Source organism: Hippoglossus stenolepis, chromosome 10 (assembly GCF_022539355.2).
Source record: "Hippoglossus stenolepis isolate QCI-W04-F060 chromosome 10, HSTE1.2, whole genome shotgun sequence".
Taxonomy (NCBI): domain Eukaryota; kingdom Metazoa; phylum Chordata; class Actinopteri; order Pleuronectiformes; family Pleuronectidae; genus Hippoglossus; species Hippoglossus stenolepis.
In genome coordinates, this window is record NC_061492.1 from 18839076 (window position 1) to 18866794 (window position 27719).

The 27719-nt window shown below is 42.9% G+C and overlaps 1 protein-coding gene across 5 annotated transcripts in view; it reads left to right on the forward strand.

Annotated features, from left to right (window-relative positions):
• The window catches only part of daam2 (dishevelled associated activator of morphogenesis 2), a 103021-nt gene that overhangs the window by 15332 nt on the left and 59970 nt on the right, over positions 1-27719 (forward strand). For 3 of the 5 annotated variants that reach the window (XM_035167488.2, XM_035167490.2, XM_035167489.2), the window contains exons 1-2: positions 8605-14061; positions 21937-22222. In XM_035167488.2, coding sequence (XP_035023379.1) covers positions 14003-14061; positions 21937-22222 — 345 coding nt within the window. In that variant the 5' untranslated portion in view covers positions 8605-14002. Of the gene's footprint in view, positions 1-7837; positions 8537-8604; positions 14062-21936; positions 22223-27719 lie in introns of those variants that run through there. The other 2 variants (XM_035167491.2, XM_035167492.2) reach the window with 2 other exon arrangements.

Sequence of the window (27719 nt, forward strand, 5' to 3'; positions counted from 1 at the left end):
TGTAGTGTAGCGAGTATGTGTTAGAGAGGTAAGATTTTAGTTAATGAGCATTAGCATTACCTCACTGAGGAGAGACGTGTTTGTGAGCTTGGTTCCACAAGCTTTATAGGTGGGTTTTTTGCAGCAGAAAATGCTGAGAGAATGAAGTATGCAGGAGCGGCCTGTCAGTGTGTGTGTCATCGAGAGGCCAGATGCATTTCAGCGGCACGTGTGCCTGCCGCTCCAGGAGCCTGCCCTGGGCTCAGCTGGATTTAATCAACACCATCATTTACCCCTCTTGTGGGTAATCAGCGCACAATGGCCGCCCTCAGCAGTGCTCCCCTCCACCTCTGCCGGCCCGGCACGCCTCCACACAGCATGGAGCTATATGTATTCACACTGTCACTCAGAGCACACACGGGTGATGATGATACATGTGTGCTCCCACAGTCACATCATTCACTCACTCACTCACTGGCACATAAACACAAACCTCACAGCACGTTGAAGCAAATGAAATGTTAATACAAAATTTGAACAACTCATGTTAATTTTCATAGTTTGCCTATTAACTATCAGTCATAATGACAATATCCTTGCCAAAATATTTGGAGGTAAAAGTAAAGGTGTATTTAACAGAAAAACTGTGCACAACTAAACTGCAATGGATCTTTTGGCGATAATTGCACCATTTCAAATAAGTTTAACTCAAACTCTCGTGAGAGAGTATCAACTGTCAATCTTGACGTTTCACCTCGTTATTATAGTATCTAACAAATAATTAAAACAAACTTAATGGAAGTATTAGCAGTTTAACAAACATCAGTGTGATTAGAACTACCTAAATTGACAGAAACCATATTTGAGAAAAAAATATTTTGTGTTTTCTTTGACTTTTTAGTTTGGGCCATATCTCATCCACTAACATGGAGGAGGTAGGGTTTATAACCTATACGCTTTGGATTCACTTTTTGGGAGCAGTCATGTCGTCCATCTAATAGTAGTATCCAGTATCTAATAGTACTAGTTGTTCTTCTAATGTTTTATCTACATACGGTTTAGAGAGTTAAACAGTGCAGAACAGGAGCAGATGTGAAGGACAGGTTGTTCTGCAGCTGTGATACGTCTTTGTGCACTCTGAGATAGATGGGAAAGAATGAATGGAAAAATTAAGATCGGGTTCTTATCAATTATTGGGTGTAATCTCCCCTCACTAAGTGTGTCTACATATGTTCTTGCAGCTTCCTGCAGACAGAGCGGAGTGTTGCTTATCAGCATCTCAAGGACCCTTCAGTTCCTCTCAAGCTACCGAGGGGGCATGTTGACCCAGCAGACAGCAGCATAGTCCATGGAACTGTCTACTGTAGTATAACTTTTTAGGGAGCCCCCCTCTCAGCTGGGGAACAGGATGTGGAGCTACTTAACTTAGGGTGATGGTAAATCAGTGTAACAGCATGTCTGTATCTTCCCACCAAATAAGAGGCAGCTGGACACACAAACAAACTTGCTGTGTGGTTGGACGGGACACGAGGCATGTGTGCTTAGCGATGCTGTCGGGTCAAAGGTCGACTGTTACCTTGGTGTTGCTTAAATTAGCAGTATGTTCCTGTTGCTGTCAGAATTGGTGCATGCTGCTTACAACGTTAAGGACTTGCTAACCACTGGATTTTGTTTTGGAATGAGCAGCGGCTCTGGACAGACTGTTCTGACCCACTGTTGAGATAAACAGGAAGTGTTTGTTATTATTCTGTCATCTCTGGAGAGCTCATAAGACAGATTCAGTGCATTTCAGTGCAACACCCAGCGAGGTCATCATTCCAAGCATTGCATGTACCAAGAAAGAGAAATAGAGGGATTAAGTTTGATATATGTTTTCAGCAGCGGAGCTCAGAGTAAAGTGTGGCTTTAGCTCGGGCGGTTGCACCCATTATGGTCGAGCTGGAGCACAGCATCTGTGAGCAAAATTGGTGGTCTATTTTTAGAGAATCCACTTCCTCTGGTTTGTGATAAAAATCTTTTGAAAGAGGACAGAATAGGTTTTTTTTTGTTACACTGGTTTCAAAGGTTAGCTTGCCTTTTGCTGGCACAGCCTTTATAAATACATAATTACAACTCTGTTTTGTTTATTTCTGCACATCATGACATCAGCTAATCCTTGTAGCTCCATGGCCACGGCCTATCATTACCTGATCAAAAATCAGAGCGCATGTTTGAAGCTGTAATTAGGGAGCAGTGGTGAGCAGCGAATACACCCCCAGATGACCGCCACCATCAGTCTAAGGTTACATGACCTTGGCTGTTCAGACAGAACCGTCTGTGTCCAATGGAGCCACTGGGTTCAAAGAGTTCCCCAACCATAGCAAGAGGTCAAGGGTCAAGACAAAGGGCCATAGGGCCATGGATGCAGACACGCACCTGTTCAAAGCGGGGCCTCCTTTAGCACAACAGATGACTCCCAGATGTTTTCATAGAGACACCAAGACCGCCATGACCGTGTGTGTGTGGTGTCATGATACAAGTAGAGTGTACCCCCTGCAACTGCACTGTTTAGAATGGGACTTAACCTTTCAATCACACTTCCCTGACACACTCCACCATGCATGGGCATGTGCAATGCTTCTGAGGGACGTAAAAGTTTGATTTACATTGTTATGAATGGATTTTAAGAAGGTACATTCTTACACCTGGAAAAAGCTCAGCTGGAGAACTCGGTCTGGGGTTGAGTCTGTGTTTGCCAAAGACAGATCTCACTGTGAAAAGTCAGTCCAGGTGCTTTTGAGCAGTTTCTTTTGAATGGCAGGATAGAAGTGGTGATAAATTGTACTGTCAGCTGTATAGCTGAAGTTGCACTCTGTGGAGAGCAGTCCCCATGTCGTCAGTGTAATAACAACTGGAATATATAGACCTCGCTTTTGAATGGGAGCGTTTGGGAAAAGAGCAATGCCCTTCTTTTTCAGTTTTCTTTTTTTTCCCAGGAGTATTCTCTGTCAGTCTCTGTTCTCCCTTTTACAGTTTATACACCTGGACTCACTGTAGCCTAAAAACAGAGCTGAGAAGTGACGTATTGTACTGCAAGCATGGTTTTAATCTAGGCTCTTTTCTTTACTTTGCATTTCCTATTTCTAAAATCCGAAGGTGTCTGTTCTCAGGGCAAAGCTGAGCGTTTGCTAAGTTATTCTGACATTATTGAAAGTCCAAATAGTGACAGCGTTAATGCCCAAAGATCAAGGCCATTACATCATTGGTCAACATGATGAAGCTGTCGTGAGTCAGTCAGCAGAAAGTTGGACCATTGTCCAAACATGACAGCATTTAGATGGCACATATCCAGGCAGACAGCAGAGGTACTGTGGGAGCAGGCTGCTGGGTGACCTCTGACCCTGCCCAGTCTGCCTTGAGGACAAAAGGACCATTCAGATACCCAGTACTTTTGCAACACACCCCAAAAGCTCTTCCCACTCAGCACAAATGACTGGTAATCCTGTTAAAGCACTTGTTTATGAAAATGCTGTTGGGTTGATGCATATTTGTTATAGAAGAGAGGAAAGAGGAATAGTTATTGAAGTAATAGTGGATTCTATAAGTAGAACGTAGAAATTATAAGGCAAGTGAGTAAATAGGAGACTGGAAGGAATGTCCCGATAAGAACTAGATTTATGGTTCATGGCTTTACTGTCATTGGGTTATTTTTCTGCTGCACGCCTCTGCACCCCACTATCATGATATGTAGCTAACATACAATTAGAGCATGTATAAAAAAATATGCTGTCAAGAGTTCAGGCTTTGTATGGTGGTGGTGTTTTTCTCAGTGACAATTTATCTCTGTGCGGGCGTGAAAGAAATGCTTGTGTGCAAAGTGCTGTCACAAGGAATTCCTCGCTTAAACAAAACAAACTTAAATGAGAGCTGCCTGGTCAAAAGAAACCCCTAAATAATACAGTATGGAACAACATGTCGTGAAACATGACTGTTTGCCATGTTAGCTCTGGCAGCTGCCAGTTCCGAGGAGGACTTCTCTTCAGTCACAACACTGGAAAGACGGATTCAGATGCCAATATCTGGAGTTTTAAACCCTTCTTTACGGCCTCTCCTCCAGCTGTTTGTCTGTCTGTTATCACGTCCACTGTATATGAGAGGTCTAAAGGAGAAAGTGTTCTTTATGAACCTGAAGGAGACCACCTTGGGTGTCCCACTTCTTCTGGTCCAGTATTCCATTCACCTTTTGTCCAACTCCGCACCGAGTGCCAAGTTCCTTTCTGCTGCTCCCCCTTGACTAAACTTAGCCCTTGTTATCCACACGATTGTTGTTCCTGTACTTTTTCCTGTCGAGGTGAAATTTTGTTTTGTTTTTGAAAGATCACTGCCAGGAGTTCTCAACAGATTCTTTAATCTGCTTCCTCTGTGGATAAAGGAGGGTTTTGGAGAGCAGCTCAGTGAGCTTCACCCAGCTGACTGACAAGTGCCTGGGAGATAGTCAGAAGCCTCATGTCTATCGTGCACGGCTCTGTGAGGAAAGGGAAAGCACCCTACCTAGAGTGTCAACCTCACTTAACGTACTCTGCAGCTGGTTTATCAGACATGGCATCTGCCATCCAGTGTGATTCACTGTGGGTAAATACCAGCCTCACTATTTTAAAGGAATTACCCGAGGGCAGTTGGAGTTCACCGAAACAAGTCTGTGAAGGCCGTGACCCGTTGTCCTCTCCTTGGCATACTGAGTGATAATGTGGAGTTGCAAATGAGTGTCTAACCTCTTACTTGCTTTCTCCCACTGTAAAAATGCATGTTGTCCAAGACAAGTGAAAACAAACATACCCTCTGAATCCTTTTTCCCCCCTTTTTTTAAAAGGAGGCATAATGTTTATCGCAAGCACGCCTAGCCCACTCAATTTGCGTCAGTTAGTCGTAATTACCAGGCTGTGATGGAAGATACAGGGGTAGCTGAATAGCACTTTGCTTCACTGGAGCATGAGCTCAGCCCATTCCTCAGAATCCTTCCTTTTGTTTTAGGGATGAAGACATTACACCGGAGAAGGAGAGAGAGGTGACGCAAACTTTACTGTGATGCTGCACAGAAAGAGAAAGAAAGAGGCTGTAAGGAGATAAGGTGGTTTCGGGCTAAATGGAAGTGTCCCGAGGGCTCACTCAGGAATGCACCCTGCAGGCATTACCGCCAGCGACTTGGTGTCATCTGTCTTCTGTCCCTAGAGAAAGATGACAAACGTGGTTATGACTCCACCTTTCTCCACTCTTTGTCATATCAGTAGCTGCAGTTCTGTGTGTCTGAGTTGAAATGCCTGAGAATGAATGGTGGTTGAAATGGCTCAGTCGGTCTCTCCGTACCTGCACTTTTCATGTGCACATGATGCTCGTGAAACAATCTGTTTAGCTGCTACCATCTTCCAAAGCTGCCTATACCCAATTATTTAAAAAGAAATGAGGAGACAGAGCAGGGGACTGGTGGAAGGGGAATGCCAACAAGAGGTCCTGACTCGCATACAACTGATGACCCACTGACTTGAGTCGGTGAAGAAGGAAAAAAATAGCCTTGTGCTATTTGTTACTATAAGCTAACACAGCACCTGTAGTTGCAGTGCATATATTCACACTACAGCTCCCCAACTCTTTTCTGTGTTTAGATGAGAGTTATCGCTTAATGGAAGATAATAAAATGTATGGGTTCAATGTGAATTCAACGTTTGCCAACGAAAGTTGCACAGTTTAAGTGAGTGATATAATTGGTGATAAAAGGGAGTGATATAATTGGTGATAAAATGTCCTTTGCCCACTACCAATTTTTTATGATAGATGGTGCCACCAATGTATCCATCAAAAAATGTGAGGTGGTCTATTCCTGGCCATATTTGTAAACAGGTGCATGCAGAAGATAAGGTGTGTTGGTTTGTCTGCTTTCTGTGTAATGTACTGTGTGATTTCAGTTTTACAGCAGCTATATTAATACAAAAGTGTTGGTGCAACAACAGAGAATGTTGCCCAAGCTCTGCCAGAGGAAAAGTGAGTCTGAGGCCGTGGTTTGGTTGGAGAGTTTGGCCATTATGCATTGTGGAAAGTATGCATTAAATATGCATTATGACGTCATTTTGAACCACCCATCATTACATATTTATAAAAACACAACTCGTGTTATTTGTCACAGAAATACTCAGACATTAGTGCGAGGGAAAGTGAACCAAATACACTCACTGATGAATTGAGTGCTTTTTGTGAGTGATCACACTGATTTCTTATTCTCTCACAACCATCTGACAGTGTAACAGCATTTGGCTGTTTTCCAAAATCTTTGTTCGAGTCGGACGTCTGTCGACAGCTCACTCTCCCGGTGGCTGAATCTCTGTATTGAGTCGATCAATCTGTCATTCACATTCCTAATTATTTTCTCTGACAGTCAACAGTCTTGACACTTCAGTATTCTTGAGCTCATTATCTGTGACAAGCATCATTCTTGGCTGTCTGACAGATTTCCTGGGAAGTTTCTGAATCATCGAGAGAAGCTAGAAACTTGTTTTCACTCGTCATGAATTTATTTCCTCGGAAGCAGCACATGTTGCTTCAGAAACTCTTGCAGGTTAAACTGGACTAACCAAACACTGTAAAGGCTGATTAACTCTGAAAGGCTCTCTTGAGACAGACTAGTAAACACTTGCAAACATATTGAGACTTAAAAAAAAACACAACACACTTTCTTGAGAGAATACAGGTTTCAGCCAATTCTTTATTGGCTTCACTTTACGGACTTAATTTCAAAAACAATATTTGTCATAATCAATAAACACCTTATTGTTTAATCCGGAAATATATGACCACCCCCATTCTGATTGTCTTATTTAAAGGTCCTATCTTAGCATAGTAAATGTCCATTAATTTGTTTTATGTGCTAATCAGAAATGTGTAGGCACTGTGCCTAAGTCTTATAATGATGGGGGAAACCCTGCAGACAACAGAGAGGAAACTTCTGCTATAACTTTATTGTGATACCCTGATATTGTCCTTCAGGTTAAATTCCTTAGCTAAAATATGTTCTGGAGCTCCTTATCTACAGCAAATGCACATTATACAAGCAAAGCAGGAATCAATAGTGTAGCATGAGGTCACCAGTAGATGAGCCGTCACCTCGGCCAACCTGTGTCTAGAGACAGATAAGATCCCTCTTTGAAATCAATTCACATTTGACCCTTGTCTTCAAAGTGTTGGTCAGTAAAGGGAAAAGTAAAACGTCATGGAATTTGCATTGATCCATCAGCTTTGGGTCCAGAGTTTGCCAGTGATGTCTTAAGGTCTCTGTGTTTGACGTGTAGACATTTGTCCACACACAGTGATGTAAGTTAAAAAAGCTGCAGGTGTTTAAATTCCTCAATAACCTTGGGGTAGTGCAGTGCTTGGAAATGTTGCACTTTCGTTTTCTTCACAACGTCTTGTTTTTCATTTCACTGTGTTGATTTTCTCATCTGTTTGGAGCTGTGTGGGGTCAGAGGTCATATCTGCGTCCAGGTCAGTGCAGCAGGACTCTTGACATTTTGATGCTAATGTTTGCACTTGAAGACCCCTCATTATGTCATGGTAACATACTTGAATTCCACTTCACAGATCCTGTGGTGTGGCCTTTTCAGCTGACCACCCCCCACACGCAACACACACACACAAACACACACAGCTCATGGTGTGAAGTTGACAAGGCCATCAGAACTTTATACAATTGAGCATCCCGTCTCAACCTCTTCTCAGTGAAAACTGATTGGACTTCAGGGAAATCCTTTTCCTGTTTGGGTCACAGGGTAATTCCTAATGGAGAAAACCATATTTGGTTTGTGTGCGCTTGCATGGGCGTGTGTGCTTTTATGCATGTTGGCGATGAAAAGGCAGGAAAAGGGGTTTCCTTTTTGGGCGTTGTGTCTGATATCCACCTCATGAACAGTCTGCCCAGTGAGGGAATGCATTGGGTGGAGTAGGGATTGCAGACAGGGGTGTGAGGCACAGGCTGCTGTGGGTCACTTCCTTTCATCTTGCCCTCTTCCATGGCCCTGACGCAGCAGGCAGACACACATATGTACTGTACACATGCGTGTATTTCCACAGAAAATCCATCGCTCTCTCGTTGGCATCCACATGGAGCTGGAATCCAGAACGGGAGGGTGGGCAGGCAAGTGATCTGAAGACAGAACATGAGAGAGGGAGAGTGAGCACTAGAGGGACGGGGTAAGAGAGAGCGGGGGAGAGAGAGTGAGAGAGAGAGAGAGAGAGCGGGAGAGAGAGAGAGCAGTGACAGTGTCAACAGCTCAGCTCCCAGCACAGTCAGCTGAAATCCAGAGCACGGCTCAGAAGCTCAGAGAGGGGAAGCAGAAAAAATGCAGCAGCTTTAGCCGGGAAACATCAGACTTGCGTTTTTTAAATGGCCAAATGAGAGGTTAAAATCCAGAGGATGTAGGAACGCTTTAAAACCTTTTTCTAAACCTGCTTTACTGAGAGAATCCTTATTTTTCCATCGCTGGTGACGTTTCTCGGGGACAATCCATTTCTCAGGGCAGCCCGTCTGAAGTGTGTAAGTAGAGAGATATTTGCTCTTGATACTGATACGGCATTGCACTGTTCACCTTGCAGGAGCTCACTCCACACGACAGGCTACAGATGTTTATGTGTGAACGCAGTTTGCCCATGCGCCGCGTCCTCCTGCTCTGCCAGGAAAACACAGACTACTGCAGCCAATAAAATAAACATTAGTCAGTAGACTCTGTAGAAAGCTTTGCAAGAGAGGAGCTGGTGGGCAACAGGGGAAACTAATCCCACTAAAATGATAAAGTTTCCACATTTTTCTGCGGTTGTAATTGGTGTGAACGGCTATATTTTATTGTCCTTTTTTTTTTTTTTACTACGGTGGCTTTATAGGTCATAAACAGAATGTGTGCAGTCTTTATATTTGGGCTGTTGCTCCGGCGGTGTTGACAGCATGCCTTGCTTTACCCCTGAGTGTGCTGGTGCATTATATGAGCAGAGCTTTTTTGCATATTGGTGCTAGTCTTGGATATGGTTTTAGCTGAGGCTGTTCAGAGGTTAATTTTCTTTGGAAGAGATTGTGATTTCATGATCCATCCATGAGTTCAAGGATGGATCAGGGTTTGGCAGTGCTGGAGGAGGGAGTTAGAGGCGAGTGAAATCCACATTTGGTTTACACCCAAAAAAACTTGATGATGTCTTGGACTAAACCTTAAGGAAATGCATGGCATGTCAGGAATTGAAGGCGTCAGGCCTATTTAGTTTCATCGTCATGGGCCAATCATACATGTTCATCAATCACACAGTCGGTCCACTGGTCTAAGTAGTGGTCCGGCAGTCAGACATTCCATATATGCTGTACATTTCCTCCCAGCAACAACTCAACCCTATAAGGAACTGGGGGAAGCAGACTTAAACTTACCCCTAAATACAGTCTGCTTTTGCTCGGGATGTTGGCAGCACTTTTTTTTAAATAGACCTTCCACATTTTCCTCAAGGGAAGCCAATACTCAGCGGCAGCTCAGACCAACGTAAACACCCTGTTCTTATCTCCTTGGCTTCCTCATTTGAAGAAATCATGAAGCCCTCCTTTCCTGTGTGGAAGCATTGCCTATATCCTGGTTGAGAGGCTGTCATCCAAACTGTAAATCCTTTTGCATGTGTTGAAACCATGGTGGCGAAAGTTCAAGCGCCACCCCTCCAAATTTCCACCTGTGAAATTGGTTTTGGGTGCCTGCTTAAGGGTTTGCCTGATGGTTTATGGGTGGAAAACGTTCCAAACGGATGCCTCATCGTTTGTGAAAATGTTCCTACAGTCATTGTGCCGTGTAGTTTCTTTTGATGTCTTTTTGTGATGTGAACAAGATAGTATCCATTTCCGCCACATTAAAGGCTTACCCTCCGGTCTGCTGGAAATCCTCAAACATTCACGTGCACTAGGGGTCAAGCAGAGTGACATTGCTAAAAGATTCAGTGTGCTGGGAAGGCATCAACAAAAGTTGTGGACTCACGCACACAAACTGTGTGTGAGGCCACACACACCCACCCTCTGCTGCCGTCAGCGCTCTCAGGGCTTTTCATATTTTATCGACCATTACGGATGCATGAACTGCTCTCTCAGGATTAGAGGGAGTGCGAGGCAGAGTTGGTGAGCGACGGTCGGCCTTTTATCGCTTCAGCCCTGCTGCTGACTGGCAGCTCAAATGCCTCCTCATTAGAATAGGGACAGAGAGGGGAAAAAGGAGATGAGGTCTGTAAAGCTGCTTAAATTCAACTATCTGGATTTTTTGATGGGATTATCATCATGTAGTATTTTGCAGTAGAGTAGTTACAGTGTCTGACGGACAAAACTCGGGGAGACTGTGGGAGAGAAGCTGCTGTTCCTCCCCTTTACTGGAAGTCCACACACTGAGCCTGTGTCAAATGGCACCATTGTATTTGTGCCAGTGACACACTTTCTGGGCTTATGATGTGTAAGCATATCTTTTTTTTTTTAACAGTGCCTCAGTTCAATGCTGTATTACTGGAGGCTATTTAGAAAAAACGTTGGTCACGTCACAGGGCTGTCCCTATCTGAGTTGCTATAACTGTCCCAGAAGAGCATTCCAGACATTACCCAGAAGCCCTCTGTCCTCTCTGCTGCAGCTGTTGACCTCTCACCCAGGCAAGATTAATAGCTTAACAATGCACAATATGGAGCGCCCCGGTCGGCTTGCTGACATTGATGGACATATTCAAACCTTGGTGCAATGCATGAGAAGCCAAACAATAGCGAGCTGACAAACACCTCTCCCGCTGAACTGCTGAGCTAACCAGTGAGTTTTGTTGTTAGCACAAGTGCGTATGGAAGCGCAGCCGTGGGTCAGTGTTTTTGTTTTTAATGTGCAAAAGTTGCCACTTTCACCGCTCAGAAGAGCTAGATTATCCAGCATCAGTGTAAGTGTACTGCACTAATGGAGACGGTCTATCCCATCCATAGGACAGCTTTCAAAGGTGTTTAAAAGAATGTGGAGTCTCTGGGAAGGCCAGCATCCCTTCCCTCTAGAGAGTCATTGTATTGAACTCTGAGGTTGTACTCGTGCCAAAAGTTTTTTTTCCACACATATAATAACATGTCTTTCGTTAGACTAAGAGCTTGCGACTCTGGCACGACCCTCCCATATGAAATAAGAACAAGATTTGACACGGCAGGGTAGCGTTTTTAGGTCCGAGGGAAAGGGATGCCAAGTATTGGATTTCGTTCCGAGGCCCTGTTAATATGTGGGAATTTTGGGGCCTGTGGAATGTGGCATGGCCGACTTTCTTCTTATTCCCAGTATTAATAGCGTAGTTATCCCAGTGATCCGGTCTGTTTGATGAGCCGAGATGTGACTCGTGGAGATGCGCCTCTTGGCCAGTGGAAAAGTGGGTCAGCAGTGGGTCTGTGCTTCTGATGTTATGGTCTCTCTACTTGATACAACCTCCTTCCTGAGCCACCATTAACATCTTTATTGTTGAGGTCCCACACAGCAACATGTGGATGACCTATACTGAGTACTGCTGAAAAAAAGAAATGAAATGCACTTCTTAAAAACAACACAGAAGAGTGTCTCACAAACAGCTTTTTACCACACCAGGCCTCCTAAATGTTTCCCGGCAAACTTTTGCTAATCCCTCCACCCAAGTCGTCTGCTTCTGCTCGGGTTCTTATTTCAACCATTGTTCATGCAACTCGTGTCTGTGGTCCGTGGCTTGTATGAAGGGGTTTAACATGTTTATAATAGTTTGCTTCAAACTGCAGCTGTGCATGGATGGCTACTTGGGGCTTTCACTGCAGTGTGGAACTGCTGCATGTGTTTGATCACGGCAAAAAACACTCAGTCTAAAAGCAGAGTTGTAACAACCCCTGGGTTCTTCATATGGACTGTGCCATTATGAATGTTCCTCGCATCAGGAAGTGGCTTATTGTAATGAATCAAACTAAATGAAATGGCTATTAATGACATCCCCAGAGGATTGGAAACACCCCTCCCCCCTCCTCTTTTTCCAGTGGTTTAGTTGAGGCATTTCCCCCTTTATGGGTGAGGTGGGTTTCTATGCCTCATGGTCCCATTAAAACCAATAGTGCTTATATGTTTGCTTTGAATGAAGCTATAAGCCTATAAGATTTCTGAGAATTCTCAAATGTTGGCTGTGAGAGAGTTGACAGTTTAAAAGGTTTTAATGTGATATTGAGAGACTGACATTTATAGCTGGTAGAGATCTGGCTGCTCTGTGTTATTTAAACAAAAGTTGATTTGTAAGAATTTACACAATGTGGACATCTTAGACAGTTTGAAGAGATTGTCTAGAATTACCGATGCATAGCAAGTGAGTCCCCAGTGGTGGAATAACAACAGACGCTAGACGGATATGAAGAGCATTTAACAACCTGAGCCGTTTTTGTTCTGAAGAGAATATCTGTGTTCTCCCTGTGCAAGATCAGTAACCATGGTGCAAACCCAGGGCGACTCCATGTAATTACCCCGTACTAATCTGTTTGTAAACAAAAGAAAATGAAAAATCCTTCTTTGTCCAAATGTGATTGCATTTGCCTCGGAGACAGTCTGGAAATATTTAAGCAAGAGTATTAAAAATGAACTATTAAAGTAATTAATAGTAATTGTTGCTGTGGTCATTTTAATTGAGGTAGTCTGACTTACTAATTTCTTTCCTATGATATGCACAGTGCTGGATCTCTATTATATGGCAGCCTAATGGAATCAACTCAGCAACACATCTTTCACATTGTTCTGGTGTTTATTTAAAGCTTGTTATAAACAGCAACAAGAAATGTGAGGTTATTTTTGAAACATGTACTTAAAAGTCATTCTCATGTTTTAAAAGTATCATTTCACTTACATGTTTCCTATCGTATGTTTCACCGACTCAGCAAGAGTCTGAATGGACATATAGATTGTCTGTCCCATAGCAACGTTCGCTAAAATAGTGACCCTATGGGAACCCACAGGTTTATATGTGGTAGTAGACCTTTGGCATCATTAGGGGTGTCACCTGGTGTTCGAAATTTTAACATTCTAAAGTGTATGTTGGTGCAATGACTTGTTTGAATTCCAATTATACAGTCCAGAAGCATATCCGACTGTCTGAAGGGTTTGCATATTGATCCAGCAGAGGATGCTTACTATCAGCTTGCCCAATTGCATGCCCTCTTGACCTATCAGTAAAGAAATTCTGTAATGTTTTATTGTTTTGCTACAAAAAAGGTGGCTTTCAAATATCTTCGAACTAATTACGTGTCAATGGTCTTTTGAAAAAGGGGAAAAAGCCCTTGTTCTTATGATAACAATGGTTCACACATGGTTAGGCTTATATAGCAGTCATGGTTTGGGTTGAAAAGGAACTGAAGAAGCCTATTGGATGACAGGTGAAACGTCTTGTTTCTACAACCAAGTCCAGTTGCCCATGATTCAGTTTGAGCAGGATGACTGAGAATCTTCACAGACATAAAAATAAGTTATTCCTAATGGTTAGGGGACCAGGTTGGCATGGTTACAGTAATAAACACACAGTTAAGGTTATGGAGAGGTCAAAGAAACTGTTGGTTTCAGACAGGAAACAAAGTGTGGTCTCTCTTGTGATCGTCTTGTGCTTTATGGAACCATCCTTCCACCTCCTCTGAATGAGGACTTTGATGCTTGCTATACTATGGCACTTTATTTCCTTCAAAATTATTAGAGCCTCTAGAGTTCACCTAAAAATAAAATGTAACTATGGTCGTAATGAGCTGTTTGCGCTGATGACCAGACAGTCTTGCTCCTGATTACACCAACGGAAGGCATGCTCCTAGAGCACCAGTTGAATACTTTTTGGCTGTTTCCTCTTCACAGCTTCCCCTATCTGATTTCAGGACAGCAAGAAAGGGATTGAGGGAGAACACAAGCAAAGGAATGAGGGAGGACTGGCTGAATGGTAGAAAGGGAAGGGTGGGTTTCCGACCTCTCGTTCTGGGCTCTTTTCACTCATTTCCTGGAAGATGCGTGTAGGCATACGAGCACAGACGACTTCTTTATCTTTGCTACTCACCCATAACTTGTGAGTAGACATTAATATTGTAGAAATTGCATCGAATGAAAATAATTATTTCTTTGTCTCTAAAATAATTCTACTCCTGCTCCTGTGACAATCAAATAAGCCATGAATATTTTGGAGTGACCATGCTGTCATAGCTAAAAATAACTGTCCCCTTGAAGATCAAATGCACATGGTGTCCAGTGCTGAGGGAAGAGCTACAGCATTGCAGGGACTGAAAGGACTATCCTAGCCTGCATTGGCCGACCCTCTCAGGCCCTAGAATTGTCCAAGCCAAATCCTGTGGCCCATTGTCCAGGTCTGCACAGGAAAGCCAGTAGGCCATGTTGGGAAGACAGACAATTTCTCATGAAATCTCCCAACCGGAGTGTGTGTTCTTTAGAAGGAATGCATCACATGCAAATGTAGCGTGAAATGATATCAGCTCTGGTCATTTGTCAGTTAAGGTTGTAACGCACTGCTAACCACGGAGAACTGTGCTGGAATAGATGATGTCATCGGTTAGGATTCCATGTGAGTGTGTGTGGCGCACTCCACTGTGTGTTTCTATTGCACAGTGCGTTTATCGTGTTTATATCAATATGATTGTGGATGTAATTCGTCAATTAGTCATGTCAGTTGTTTCAGACCAATCACATATTGTAATTTATTTACATCAATCTCGTTAAATGACCGCCCATGGTGCTAGCCTTGTGTGACTGAGGAAGTAATGCATGAATACAATCATTGAACTAGTGTGGAACAAAAAATTGCATGTGTGTATGTACGACTGTGTGTGTCAGAGTAACTGATTAGCATTCCAGTGTGGCCTCTGACCCTAACAGGGTAAGATGTATGATGTGTACATGGCCTCCCCAAGGAAGAAGCATGATTGTGGGTGGGCCCATGAGAGAATGTTTTTTTTTTTCAGGGTCCCAGGTGATTTGGCCCACAGCCAGTGGTTTTGCAGGGAGGAAAAAGAATTGAAGAGAAGGTCCATTATTCATTGGACAGACAGGCAGTCAGTAGAAAGGGAGGGCATGTTGGAGAGGGCATGTCTGGGGCAACACTATCCAAAGACTGGCATGTCTCCAGTGTGTCCAATGGCTGGGTTGAATAGCAACTTTATGTCAAATTAATGAGTGTGAGTAGTTCACTTCCCCCGTCAAAGGACACATGAGATCTTTACATTCCAGTACACAACCATGGCTACCTACAAATATGGGGAGATGTGCCAAAACAAGACAGTTGAGATCTTTGTGGAGCGAGTTTATCCTGAATGTTGGCATCTCCAGAGGACTTTTGTCTTTAGTTCCCAGAAATCCTGTACAGGGGCTCATGTTTGCCAGTAAAGGAGGTTTTTGGTCCAAAAGACAGTCAGGATATTACTATTATACTGTGTTTTTCATCCCCTGGTGTTACCTGTGTTAATTTGAGGAAATACTGCAAATCCATTGAATCTTAAATAGAATTTATGAGGCATTTAGAAGTAGAAGAGTGTTTCATTTCAATTTATTCCAACTTTCTTGATCACACCCAATTTTTTATCCTACTCACTACTTGCCTTAATGGATAGTTTATTTGAGGATGCACACAATAAACAGAATTGCAATTTGCTCTTCTTTCTAACAGATAAGCTCCTTAGGCAGTGTTTTCTAATTCCCCAGTAGTTGGTATGTGTCATTTTGAATGACACTGGTAACGCTATAATTAAAATGAACCTGCTGTTCCAATGTATTCATAGGTGTAACCATATCAACAAAGACTGATATCTTAAGGATTATTGTTGTCTGGTGCTTGTTTTGACATTCAACACTGGTATTGGCTCAACCGGTTGTGAGCCCACCCTCACCAGTCGCATACCAAGAGTTGGCCAAAACAATGTCAATCCCCAAATCTGCATTCTGGCATTCAGTATAGCACTGCTGCCCCATCTCTGTTGCCAGGTGGTTATGTTAGCCTGCCTGTGTCGCCCTCGATGACCCAGCACCATTGAGGAATGGTTCCCACTTGTGGGACCCTGAAACAAAAAATAATTGTCCTGAAGGATCTAATCTTTTATCCGGTGCCTCTTGTCTGTTGTTTTCTACTTTTTTTTATTATTGCTTGACTTCCTTTCTTTCCATGTCTGTATCCAGCTGGCAGCATTTGGTCAAAAAGAGCCAGGATCCATTCATCCATCCATGTATTATTAAAAGATGAGAAAAGTAGTTTGAATAGTGGAGGTAGGGCAGGGAGGAGGGATTGAAAGGTGAGCTAGAGCAGAAAGCAAGCGAGCTGTAGTTTGAGGAGAAACAAGGAGGAGAGTGTGCAGGATAAAAAAGTAGTGGAGAGATGGTGGATGGATGATGTAGGGTTTATTTTTATCCCATGTGTGTGTGTATTGTGTTTTAAGTGTAGTGCGTGTATTCAGGAGGGATTGGGGAAACACAGGCGCTCAATTTCTATCCGATTCTGTATTTGGTTCTAAAAGCATTGCGTTCTTGTGGCAGATGTTGGGGAGAGTATTGAAATTACACAGGCACAGATGTTTGAGAGACTGATCTGCACATTGCTGTGCTATTCCTTTATTCTATTCTGCTGTCTTTTGCCTGTACACACTTGCATACACACATCAGCAGCAGCAGCCTTTCCCTCCTCACTGCCGCCCCCACCTCCTCCTCCTCCTCCACTGACCTACTTCCCGGCGCTGGGGATGAGGCGATGAGGTAGTGGGCTGAATGAGAAGTGGCAGCAGTATCTCCTTTTATCCCTGCCTCCCTCCCTTGCCTCCTTCTCATTTCCCTGTCTCTCTTTCTGTGCTCGGCTGCTCTGCACACCCTTCAAACACAGAGCAGCCAGCAGGCTCCTCTCTCTGCTTCAGGGCTCTTGAGTACGTGTGAGTCTGACAACACTGCATGTGTGCATGTGCTCACATCTGACTGTGGGTGTGTCCGAATCTTGGAACCTGTGAGCATGCGACTGTGTGGCTGTGCGCACACAATGCAGTGTTTGTGGCGACTGCACGTAAACAGGGACTAATCTGAATGTGTGCGTTCACAGAGATTATCGTCTGTCATTATAAGCAGTTAGCAGTGACAAATGTCTACCCACTTCCTCCTGCATCTCCCAGTGTGACACACACGAGGATGGTTTTAATAAGCGTTAGCCTATAGAAGTCTGCGAATTCTCACTCCTGCAGTGATGGTCCCTTTTCCTGCGGCTGATAACGTAATCATACGTACATCTGTTACCCAGTGATGAGCAGGGGAAAATAAGTCTGTGTGTGTCTGTGAGTGCACATGTGTTCAGCAAATCATGCGTGTTGACTAAAAACATTCTTTACCAGAACCTTTTGATGCAGTCTTCTTTACAGAATGTATCTTAATTGATAGCCCAAGTATGACTCGTGCAATTACGTCTACTATGCCATGACGTCGGATGTTTTACCATATGATATCATGTTTTCCTTCTAATATTGCAAAAGCTACAACTCCTTTTGTATTTTCCATCTTGTTTCACCGCATTTATCCAAATAGGGCACAAGATACTTCACATGTCTTAATGGCTTAGATGAAGGAAATCAGAAAATACTGTTTACATGGCAGTGTCTTATTCAAACCATGCCTTAATTGGGTAAATATCACAATATTGCAGTCCATGTAAACATAGTCATTGTATGGGGAGGTTATATGCTGGAGCAGTTTCTTGACCTCATTCATTCTCCCAGTATTTAAGTGTAGGATTTATAGCTCTAGTGCTACTTTAGTGATAGGGTTGTTGAGCACAGGTTTTGGATTTGTTCTCTTGTATTGCAAGATTGCACTTAACCTGGCACCGACTGTGATGACAAGAAGGAAGCTGTGCTGAGTCACTAGGCCAGGCCATTGCCAGCTAAGAAATCGTTCTTGCACCTAATTCCATTACATTATATTTGTGTTTATTTAAAGAATTACATTTTTTTTTAAATCTCTTTCTTTCCATTAATGAAGACGACAGAAAGGAAGAACAATTTATTGACCAGGAAAACCATGAGTGCGCTTAGGGAAGGGAGAGAAGAATTAGAAAATGGGGAATGAAGATGATAGGGGGAAGAGGCAAGGAGAATGACAGATGTTACCGTCAGAGGGGGGTTGATGGAGAAAAGAAAGAGGAATAATGAGGGATGACAGTAAATCGGAGAGAGAGGGGGATGAAAGGATGGCAGATAAGAGAGGCCACATATGGCAGGGGACATGGTCATTTGGGGTTGTGTTTGGGTAGTGACCCCACCACAAAGACAATGATAAAGGTTACACATGCACAAACTTAATACTGTTCTTGCTTCCTCTTATTTCCCTGTATACACTATATTACTATATTTCAGTGTTTATACTTTTCAGTTCTTGGCCTACTTTCCATTGGCATTGACTGGACACAGACCAGCAGAGGTGGTGTTGAGTGAGGACTGGCCGCATGTGGGGCTCTGTGGGAGAGTGAAGATAGAAGCTCACACACTCACACACACACACGCACACACACAAACTCAAGCGTATATACACACACTGGACAGGAGGTTTAGGTTGTATATTCTGCTGAATAGCTTTAAAACCCCTGCAGAGCGGCCTCTTTTCCATTAGGCTCCACCAGCTGTCCACAACGAAATCACCAGCATAAAGATTTGGCACCAGCTCATACTTTATCTTATTGCAATAAAAATGATGAAACACTGTCACTGTTAATGGCACGAGTACAGAGCTTTTTTCAAGTGTAAATATATGGGGGGGAACATATCCATAATTTACCTCCCTATGAAGTAAGATTCATCTATTCTGTCATCTCATTGTTTTACAGTGCTTTGCTGTTTCTTCTCTCCCACTGACCCACCACTGTGAATTCTCATCCGTGCCATGCTCGGGAACATCTGGTTTGATATAAGTTAATGCAGAATCTCTCCAACTTGTTGAGCACAACACCTCATATACACCCCAGGAGAGCCATCTTTGATTGTTAGCACGATATGCCTTTGTAAGGGAACAAACTGGTTAGGCTACTGAAAAAGGGAATATTTTTGTAAAATCTTAAGACTGTGACTTTGCTTCAATTTCAAGATTGCTGTAGGAATAGATGAGAGGATAAGGACACTGTCGGTGGTTGATTGCTTTTTGATGAATTCAGATTAAGATAAGATTGATGGATTTATCCATTTCAGTACCTTTTTTTTACCCCAAGAACAGGATTATAGAAAAAAGGAATATAGCAGTATTTCAAAAATTTATTTAAAAGTGACCAGCTGTACATATTTCTTTTGGGACTCCACTAGAGAAGCTCTGGATGATTCACAGCCCCTTGAATGAGCCTTTGACTGAAACAGACAATATTAGCTCGTCTTTGACTGAACATCTGGGAGCCTGCCATGTGCACCCTGCACTTGTTGGCAGCACCTTGACCAGAATCTGGATCCGGAAGCAAACTGTAAATCTGAGAAGCAGGTGACTGTATTTATAAATCCATGACAAGGAACTTGTTGTTTGAAGCAGTTTAAATCTTAAGTCTTGCTTGGACTATTTACTACATTATTTCAACCTTTTAATACAAATATCTGATAGTGTAACATCTTATATATTACAGAAAATATAGAAGGCATGATATAGGTCTTCATGCATGGCAGACGTCCTTCCTCAGTGTGGAAACAGTGTTACAACGCACTGGTGACTGATATGAAATATAGAAATGCAACAATGTCGCAAATTGGAAGAACGACATTATCAACATTGAAAGAGTCTTTAAAGCTGAATGTTGTCAAACCACGTAACACTAGGTGAGACATATTTTTATCACAAATAAGTCAATGAGAAACAAGTGCAAACTTGTTGGGTAATATAACCACACACCCAATATAACACATCACATTTTCGCTGACTAGTCTATCTTAAATCACCCCTTACACATGTTCATATAGCAGCAGATAGTGGACTAGATTTACAATCCTCATTCTTAACAAAAATACATTCCTATGTTCACCCAAATCTTATATGAGGTCTAATGCAGCCAATTGGAGACTCAGACTATTCACAGGAAATGAGGACGCACAGCTCTTTTTTTCATCCCGGGGGGGTTTGGCTGTATTCAGGGATGTCACCTCGGCTATTAAGACACACGCTGGTGCAGTATCGAATAACCGCCACACACATATACAAGATGCCTCACAAGCTATAAGTGACATTCAGCACACTGACGCAATGCCTATGAAACAGTCCCCATGTTTGAAGGTGATTATACAGAATAATTTAAGTTAGAATACAAAATAAGTTCACTGGTAGTTGCACAAGAATTTCCCTGATTAAAAAAAAAAAAATACCAAAGAAAACTGTGGTTGCTTTTCATTTAACATAGCCTCCAGTTGGTTTGTAGCTGTGCACCGCTCTGCGTCTATACCGCCTTAAGTGGGATGGCAGATTCGAGGAAGCGGAAAAAGCAAATGAGCAAAAGAAGAGAGGGCAAAATGGAAATGTGGTGTTTTCTCTCTTCACTTTTTCCCCCCTTTAAGCTGCTGCTGAGGGCCCAGCTCGTTCATAAAGAATTTAACATCCGGCTATTTTTAGATGGCGTAGTGAGAACTCCTACGCTGAACAAGCGTGTGACAGAGCGATGGCGAAGAGCTGTGCTCAGTCAAGATGTAGTAGATTGTGGCTTCATGTGGAAACTGAAGTCGTAAACCTTTGCAGTCTCATTAAGCTGACGAGTGCAAAGCTCCAGCCATTACTTAATGCTTGTTTGATTATGTCCCCATATCAAACAAGGCATAACATTTTGCATTTGCTGTTTTTAAAATCTATAAGTGTTTTTATTCTTTCATTGTATCAAACATAAATGGATCCAAAATTGATTTCTTGGAGAAATATTTCTGCTGGATGTTTCATGTCCATGGTATTAGCATAACAGGCTTGAAGACCATTCATTCACAAATGCGGAAATCTGTTGCATAAAGAAGAGCTTTGGCATCTGTGCCAGCCATTGTGGGTGTACGATCACATTCTGTAAGTGGGTGTATGCCTGATAGGACGTAATCTAGTGTAGAGGGTGTATTGTTCATACAGTGAAGACCACCCATATCCCTTTGGTAGCACCGAGGAAATCCTCCTGGGTGTCTTGGCCCATTCAGCTGTTGCAGTGGGTGTCATTCATTACACAAACACATATACAGCTTCTGCACCATTGAAGGAGTGAGGACACTGCTGGGGCAGCTCTCACAGCGTTTCTGCATAAACAACACACACTGCAGGGGCACCATTGTACCTCACGGACAAGAGGTTTCTTTGTCGAGGCACAAGAGCGACTGATGTCAAGACAAGGATATGATGGCAGCCCCTGCCGCCTCTGTGCTCTCTGGTCTCACAGCAATAACATCTCTACCATGGCACATATTTATATGGACACAATATAAGGGGACAAAGGACCAGAAACGATCAGGTGTTAACAGTCTTGCACTTGCTACTTCCTTCCTGTAGAATTTAGTGTCATCTGTATTGGTAGGCCCTCGTTGTCAAAGGATTTTTGCTGCGCACTTTCAATTTCCAGTACTGTAACGTCTTGCTGCTTGTTATTTTCTGTTGAAGATTCTTGAGGGAGCAGTTTTCCTTTGTTTGGCCTTGTTGGCTGTTGCTGCTCATGTTCCTGTATTTCTTCCAAACAAACTGTGGGTGCTGGAAACATAAATTGCTTTGCTTCCTGTGCACTACAAATAATTCATTCCAAGAAATCATCGACCTGACTTTGAATCTCTGTTGTGCTGCACATGGAAGTGTAATGCGTTCTGACATTAAACATTCATGTCTAAATCATTGCAAGTAATTCTTAATAATACTTGGCAAATCAATCATAGGTCAGATTGCATTTCCTCTGTGTAACATGTTTCTCTCTTTCTCCTCTCTGTTCCAGATCATGCCCCCTAGATAGCAGCCTCGTCCTCCTCTCCACTCCCCATCCCTGCCCTTGGCCCCTTCCTTTACCATCCTGGTCCAGCGCCACCACTGCCACGTGTGTCACCACAGCCATCATGCCCCCCAGGAAGAGGACGCGGCCGGGCCTGGGCTTCCTCTGCTGCTTCGGCAGCAGCGAGCCCCCAGAGATCAACTTGAAGGACACTGTTCCCTTGCAGCTGCTGGAGTTCAGCGCCCCCATGCCACTCGCCGAGGAGCTGCATGCACGTTTCTCGGAATTGGTGGTGAGTAGACACGACATAATCTAAATGCATAGCTAAATCCACTAGGCCTGGACTTCATTGGTCTTAAAAGGGATAGTTCACCCAGAAATGAAATTTCACTCATTATCTACTCACCCCTATGCCGATGGCGGGGCAGGTTAAGTGTTTGAGTCCACAAAACACTTTTGGAGTTTCAGGAGTAAACAGTGTAGCAACTGAATCAAATACAATTGAATTGACTGGTGACCACTTCTTCTAACGTAAAAACACAACAAAAAAACCTAGCATGCCTCCATACTGCTCCTGTGGTGTCATCAAAGTGTCCGCAAGCCCCGACTTTCAACGAGGTCATTTCCACCATGTTTTAAGCATAAATGTCCACCAGAAGTGGCTAAGCTAGCGGCCATTAGCATTTCCAAAGTTACTCTCAGAGGGGGGTTGATGGAGAAAAGAAAGAGGAATATTGAGGGATGACAGTGTTTCAGAGAGGGAGAGAGGGATGAAATGATGGCAGTCCCTGAATGCACCTCGTTGGAAGGTATCAGCGGACATTTAGGCTTAAAACTTCAAGATACTCGTATGACACCACAGGAGCAGTATGGAGGCATGTTGTGTTTTTTTCTGTTGTTTTTTTATGTCTGAAGTAAAGTAAATTGTTCACTTATTTCTTCAATTGAATTTGATTTGGCTGCAACACTGTTTACCCCTGAAACTCCAGCAGTGTTTTGTGCACTCAAACACTGACTCCATCGGCCAAGGGGTGAGTAGATAATGAGTGAATTTTCCTTTCTGGGTGAACTATCCCTATAAAACAAAAACATTTCGGGATTTGATTTGTAATGACTCTGTGTTTTATTGGTTTTAAGCTTTGGACCCATAAACCCTTCAGATATTTCAGTAATGGATCAGAATCACATCAAACAAACGCATCACTTTTCAAACAACTAGGCACCCTCTTCACAGAATGCAATAGAAACCAGAGAGCGAATCCCTCTGCCAAGGCTAACACCCTATCTCGCAATCCACTTCAAAAGTTAATGGGCTCTTCCTTGGCCTATAACCCACCCTTCATCAAGTTTTAAGAAGATTGGTTCAATGGTTTTTGCATAATCGTGCAAACAGTCTAACTTCAATGTAAACAGGTAACCAGGTAAAGTTCTTTGTTTGTATAATGTCTATATGTACTGCACCTGTCACCATTGGAATTTAAATTAACCTGTTATTTAACAAAGTAATTTAGGTGACTCATTTCATAAAAAGTGAAAACATGAGGAAAAATATATGAAGTTGGCTCATAGCAGGGTATTGGCACATTATAGTTCCTGGAGTTTTTTCTTCTTTTTTTTCTACACTAATGCAGAGTAGCCCAACTATTTTCCTTTGCGTGTCACTCATTGTCCCGACTAAACAGGATTAGCGACAGGAATTGGAAGGGATTGGGTTATGCAGACAGCGTCTTGATGGTTGGGTGAGGCCAATCCCCCCAAACCCCACCACTAACACTCCATTAAACTAATTCAGGAGCTCATCTATTGCACTACAAGCAGCCCACCCTTTTCATACGGTTCCCATCTCGTGCACAGAACACACTTGTTAGCAAAGGTTGCTGGTCTGTTGCGGTGCCAAACTGGCTTGTCTGTGTTGGCATGTGTCCATGGTGTGCCGAGGGATCAGGGCACAGCTGTCAGAACGGAGAAGTCCTCTGTGGGTTTCAGCTGCCATGCAAGCTGGTTCTGGGTTTGCTGGAAGAACAGGGCTTTGCTGTTTCTGCCTCTGTTTTTTTCAGTGTCTGTCTCTTGGTGTTTTTCAGACCTGTCCGTCTGCATCACAGTGTTTCTGTCGTTCTCCCTCAATCTCAGATTTCCAGCTTCTGTCTCCGTCTCTCTCAACATTATTTTCAGCAGCACTGTAACAGGACAGCCTCTGACGCATTTGAGTTTAAGTCTCTGTGGATGTTGAACCTCACTGCCTGCAGGATACATCACTCTAACAACTGTCAAAATCAACTCAAGAGATTAAGTGAAATTCCATTTATAATAGGAAATTATTTATTCGTATCAATGCAGATTTTTCCCTAATGAGCATTTCCCCCTTTTCCATCTAAATAACCCAATTTGACCCTAAATTTGCTGTTTGCCTTCTTTTTATACTCACTGCTAACACACAAGCCATTAAGCATAGGAAGTTCCAGCATATTTATAGGCTTGATTAGAGCACATTAAAAGGTAGGATTGTAGCAATCAAACATTGATTGCCTCAATCAGTACTGTTCAATAGCTTAGTTCTGAAGGACCTGCAGGTTGCTATTTGACCCACTTGATGCCTTTTTGTGTCTGTGCAGAGATGAACTTACATGAATCTGGTTTTGACATGGAGAAAACTTTCAGAAAGCTCACAGAGTCAGTGTATTGCTGAAATAAACAGAAACATGTTTTTCATATGGAAGCGCTTAGACAAATTACGGCAGTCCTCACGGTTGAGAGGACCAAATGACCCACAGCTTATTCTGAGGTAAATATCTGAGCATGCGATGGAGTTTACACAGATGCATGAGCTAAGGAAGAAGCAGAGCAGAAAGGATTCGTCCCTGATTTCAAAACGTCTTGACTTGCAGCTTTTCGGCCCTGGAGAGAAAGAGGATTTGGCATTTTCTTGCTGGATCTGGGCCCTTCCACATGTTGTGAATAGATTATTCTGAAGATGGCTGTTGGACGGCTGCATCTGACAGCGTCGCTCTCAAGCTTAGAGAGTTTGTCTTTGGAGCAATGTCTTGGTTGGGCTCTGCTTCATATTGTGCTTGCTCAACTGTGGAATTTCGGCATTAAATGTAACATTTAAAGTTAAAATTAGAGCCTGACCATTATATTGTTTGCCAGTTTTATTGGCAGATAGTTGTCGATCATTGAATCGTTGTATATGATATAATTTTAGAGAACACAATGCAGAAAAAGATTCATCCATCCATTATCTATAACGCTTATCCTTTGAGGGTTGTGGGGGAGCTGAAGCCAATCCCAGCTGACATTGGGCGAGAGGCTGGGTACACCCTGGACAAGTTGAAGAAAATTATGCTTGGGGTCCCTTTTTGAAATAGTTAAAAATACATTACATCAAAACCTATTCTCTTCCACTTCAAATGGACCAACAACCTATATACTTAGAAGAATAAATGAGACTTTTATTATGCCCTTAAATCAGTTTCAGCATCGGCCCCAAAAATTCAGTATTGGCCAGGCTCTAGTTAAAATCTCATGCTAGAAAGTTGGAAAAAGAAATTGTGATGTTCCAGTGAGATGATCACTCAACCTGTGACAGTTTGATTCATGTCTGCTTTGATTGGACGACCGAACAACTTCTACCTAACGATGGTCATCTGGCCAAGCCATTGGTTCTCCACATCTGTTTTATTGATCCTCCAGCCGACATGCTGACATATTTGACCATGTCTCCAAGTATCTGTACATGCAGACCTCGCGCAGTCACTTAGTCTGGACACACTGCTTGTAATGCAAGCAGAGTCGATGAAGGGAGGCAAGGACCTGCACCACAGGGGAGGAAATTAAGAAAAAAATAGGAAATAACATAACATGGTGTGTTTCCATGGAAATGGCAGATGGGGATTATTGTTATGAAAGCCTTTTTCTGAGGAGGAGAATGAGACTCAATGGAGCCTCTGTTGTGGGAGCGACAGATCTGGGCCAGACGGAGGAGTAAACCACCTCCACGTGTCCTCAGGTCCATAATGGGGTCTTCCACTGTGTCTAGAGACTCCACAGAGCGCACTCAGCTTACACTGTTTGTGGAGGAAAAGACTTGTCTCAGGAATATTATATGTAAAATTGTTAGCCAGAAAATCCTTAGCTGTAACTTGCCTCCCTGCTCTTTGCTGTTGCTTGGAATAGTAAATGGAACATGTGATTTGATGCGTCTCTCCCTTGCGCTTGTTTGGCGGATAACCTACTTTGGATAATATAGAGGTGAACATAACACAGGCATATTGCCATGGCGATGAATATATAAGCGTTATATAACGAATGTAATAATGCAAAAGAGATTACTTGTTGTCCTTGGTCTTTAACTTGCATATATAACCTAATATTCCAGAATAAGCATCTCATCCTAGAGAAAGTCTGAGGAATAAACACGCTTCCAAGTCTGTCGTAAACCATATGAAAGCCTTCTGCCTGGTAATGAACTCGACAAACCCATGGAAATGAACCTGGAAGCAATCGCCCCTGATTTGGACACAATGAAGAAACACCACATCAGAGGGGCTAATGGATCGTATCAATTAAACTACACATTTTCTATCAGGAAATTCTGCGGTCAGATGCAAATGTGCCGCAGTTCGGGAGTCTGTTCCTTAGATCTTGGTGCTGCAGTTTCTTTCCACCCGTGTTTCAAGGCTTGCACGCACAGTTGACATAAATATATACACCATGTGTGAAGTTTGGCCGTGCTTCAAGAACAATGACAGCTTTATCTTGTTAGTCGAGGCAATTCCCTGCTAATAACATTTCATCATCAGATGTGGAGTCGCTCTCATATGTTGGTAATTAAAAATGGGTTCTGCTCAGTTACTTGGCAACGTTTTGCACTGGTGGCAGTTTGGTAAACCAAATGCAGTATTTGTTTCTCAAAGAGAAACCAAAGCTTGAGGTTGTTTGGGGACAACTAGATGAGCATTTACTAGTTTCAACTCATGGCAAGAAACAAGCTTCCATGGAAAGATCGACATGCCGTCGAATATACAAATATCTGTGCTAACCACTGTATATAAACAACAAGCTCCCCAAAAGTGAAAACAAAGCGTCATAAACCCAACCTCCACCATGTCTGCAGATGGGACATGGACCAAACTAAAAAGTGAAAGCACACGTCAAATGTTATTGTTTGTGTGTTTATTTTTATGATAAGTTTATTTATTTGATGCTAAGTTAACAGTGAGGGATGTAATGATTGACAGCTGAGACTCATGATTGGTCGGCACTTTAATACCACAGATCCCTCCCCTGATCACTACTCCACAGACTCTGGCTCCAAATGCGCTGGATGGCGGCATTCGTATCCAGGACATTTGGCTTAATTTCTGGATAGTGGGAGGAAGTAGAGAGGCATTGTCCATCTTTATATACAGTCTGTGTTGTCAACACATTTGACACAGGGGTCTGAACTCAACTAAACAGTGCCCCTGAAGAAAAGTAGATGCATAAGAAGACAAAATGCAACAGATACAGAAGCTTAGTGGCTCAGTTTAGATTGTAGTTGTAAATGGAAATATGCCAAGCCTGACTCAGCATCTGTATGGCATTATTTGTTTGCATACAGTAAAATGCAGCAAATACATCCAAGTGTTTCTCTTATTAGTAAAAGGGAAGACCCGGTCTTTTACCCTCCGCAGCAAGTTGAAAGGAGAGAAGTTATAATGTACAGCATATGAAGCCAAATTGGCACAACTGAGTCGGGTCTATTGAGCCAACATTTGGCAAGTACAGTACTGGCAGATATCATATGAATG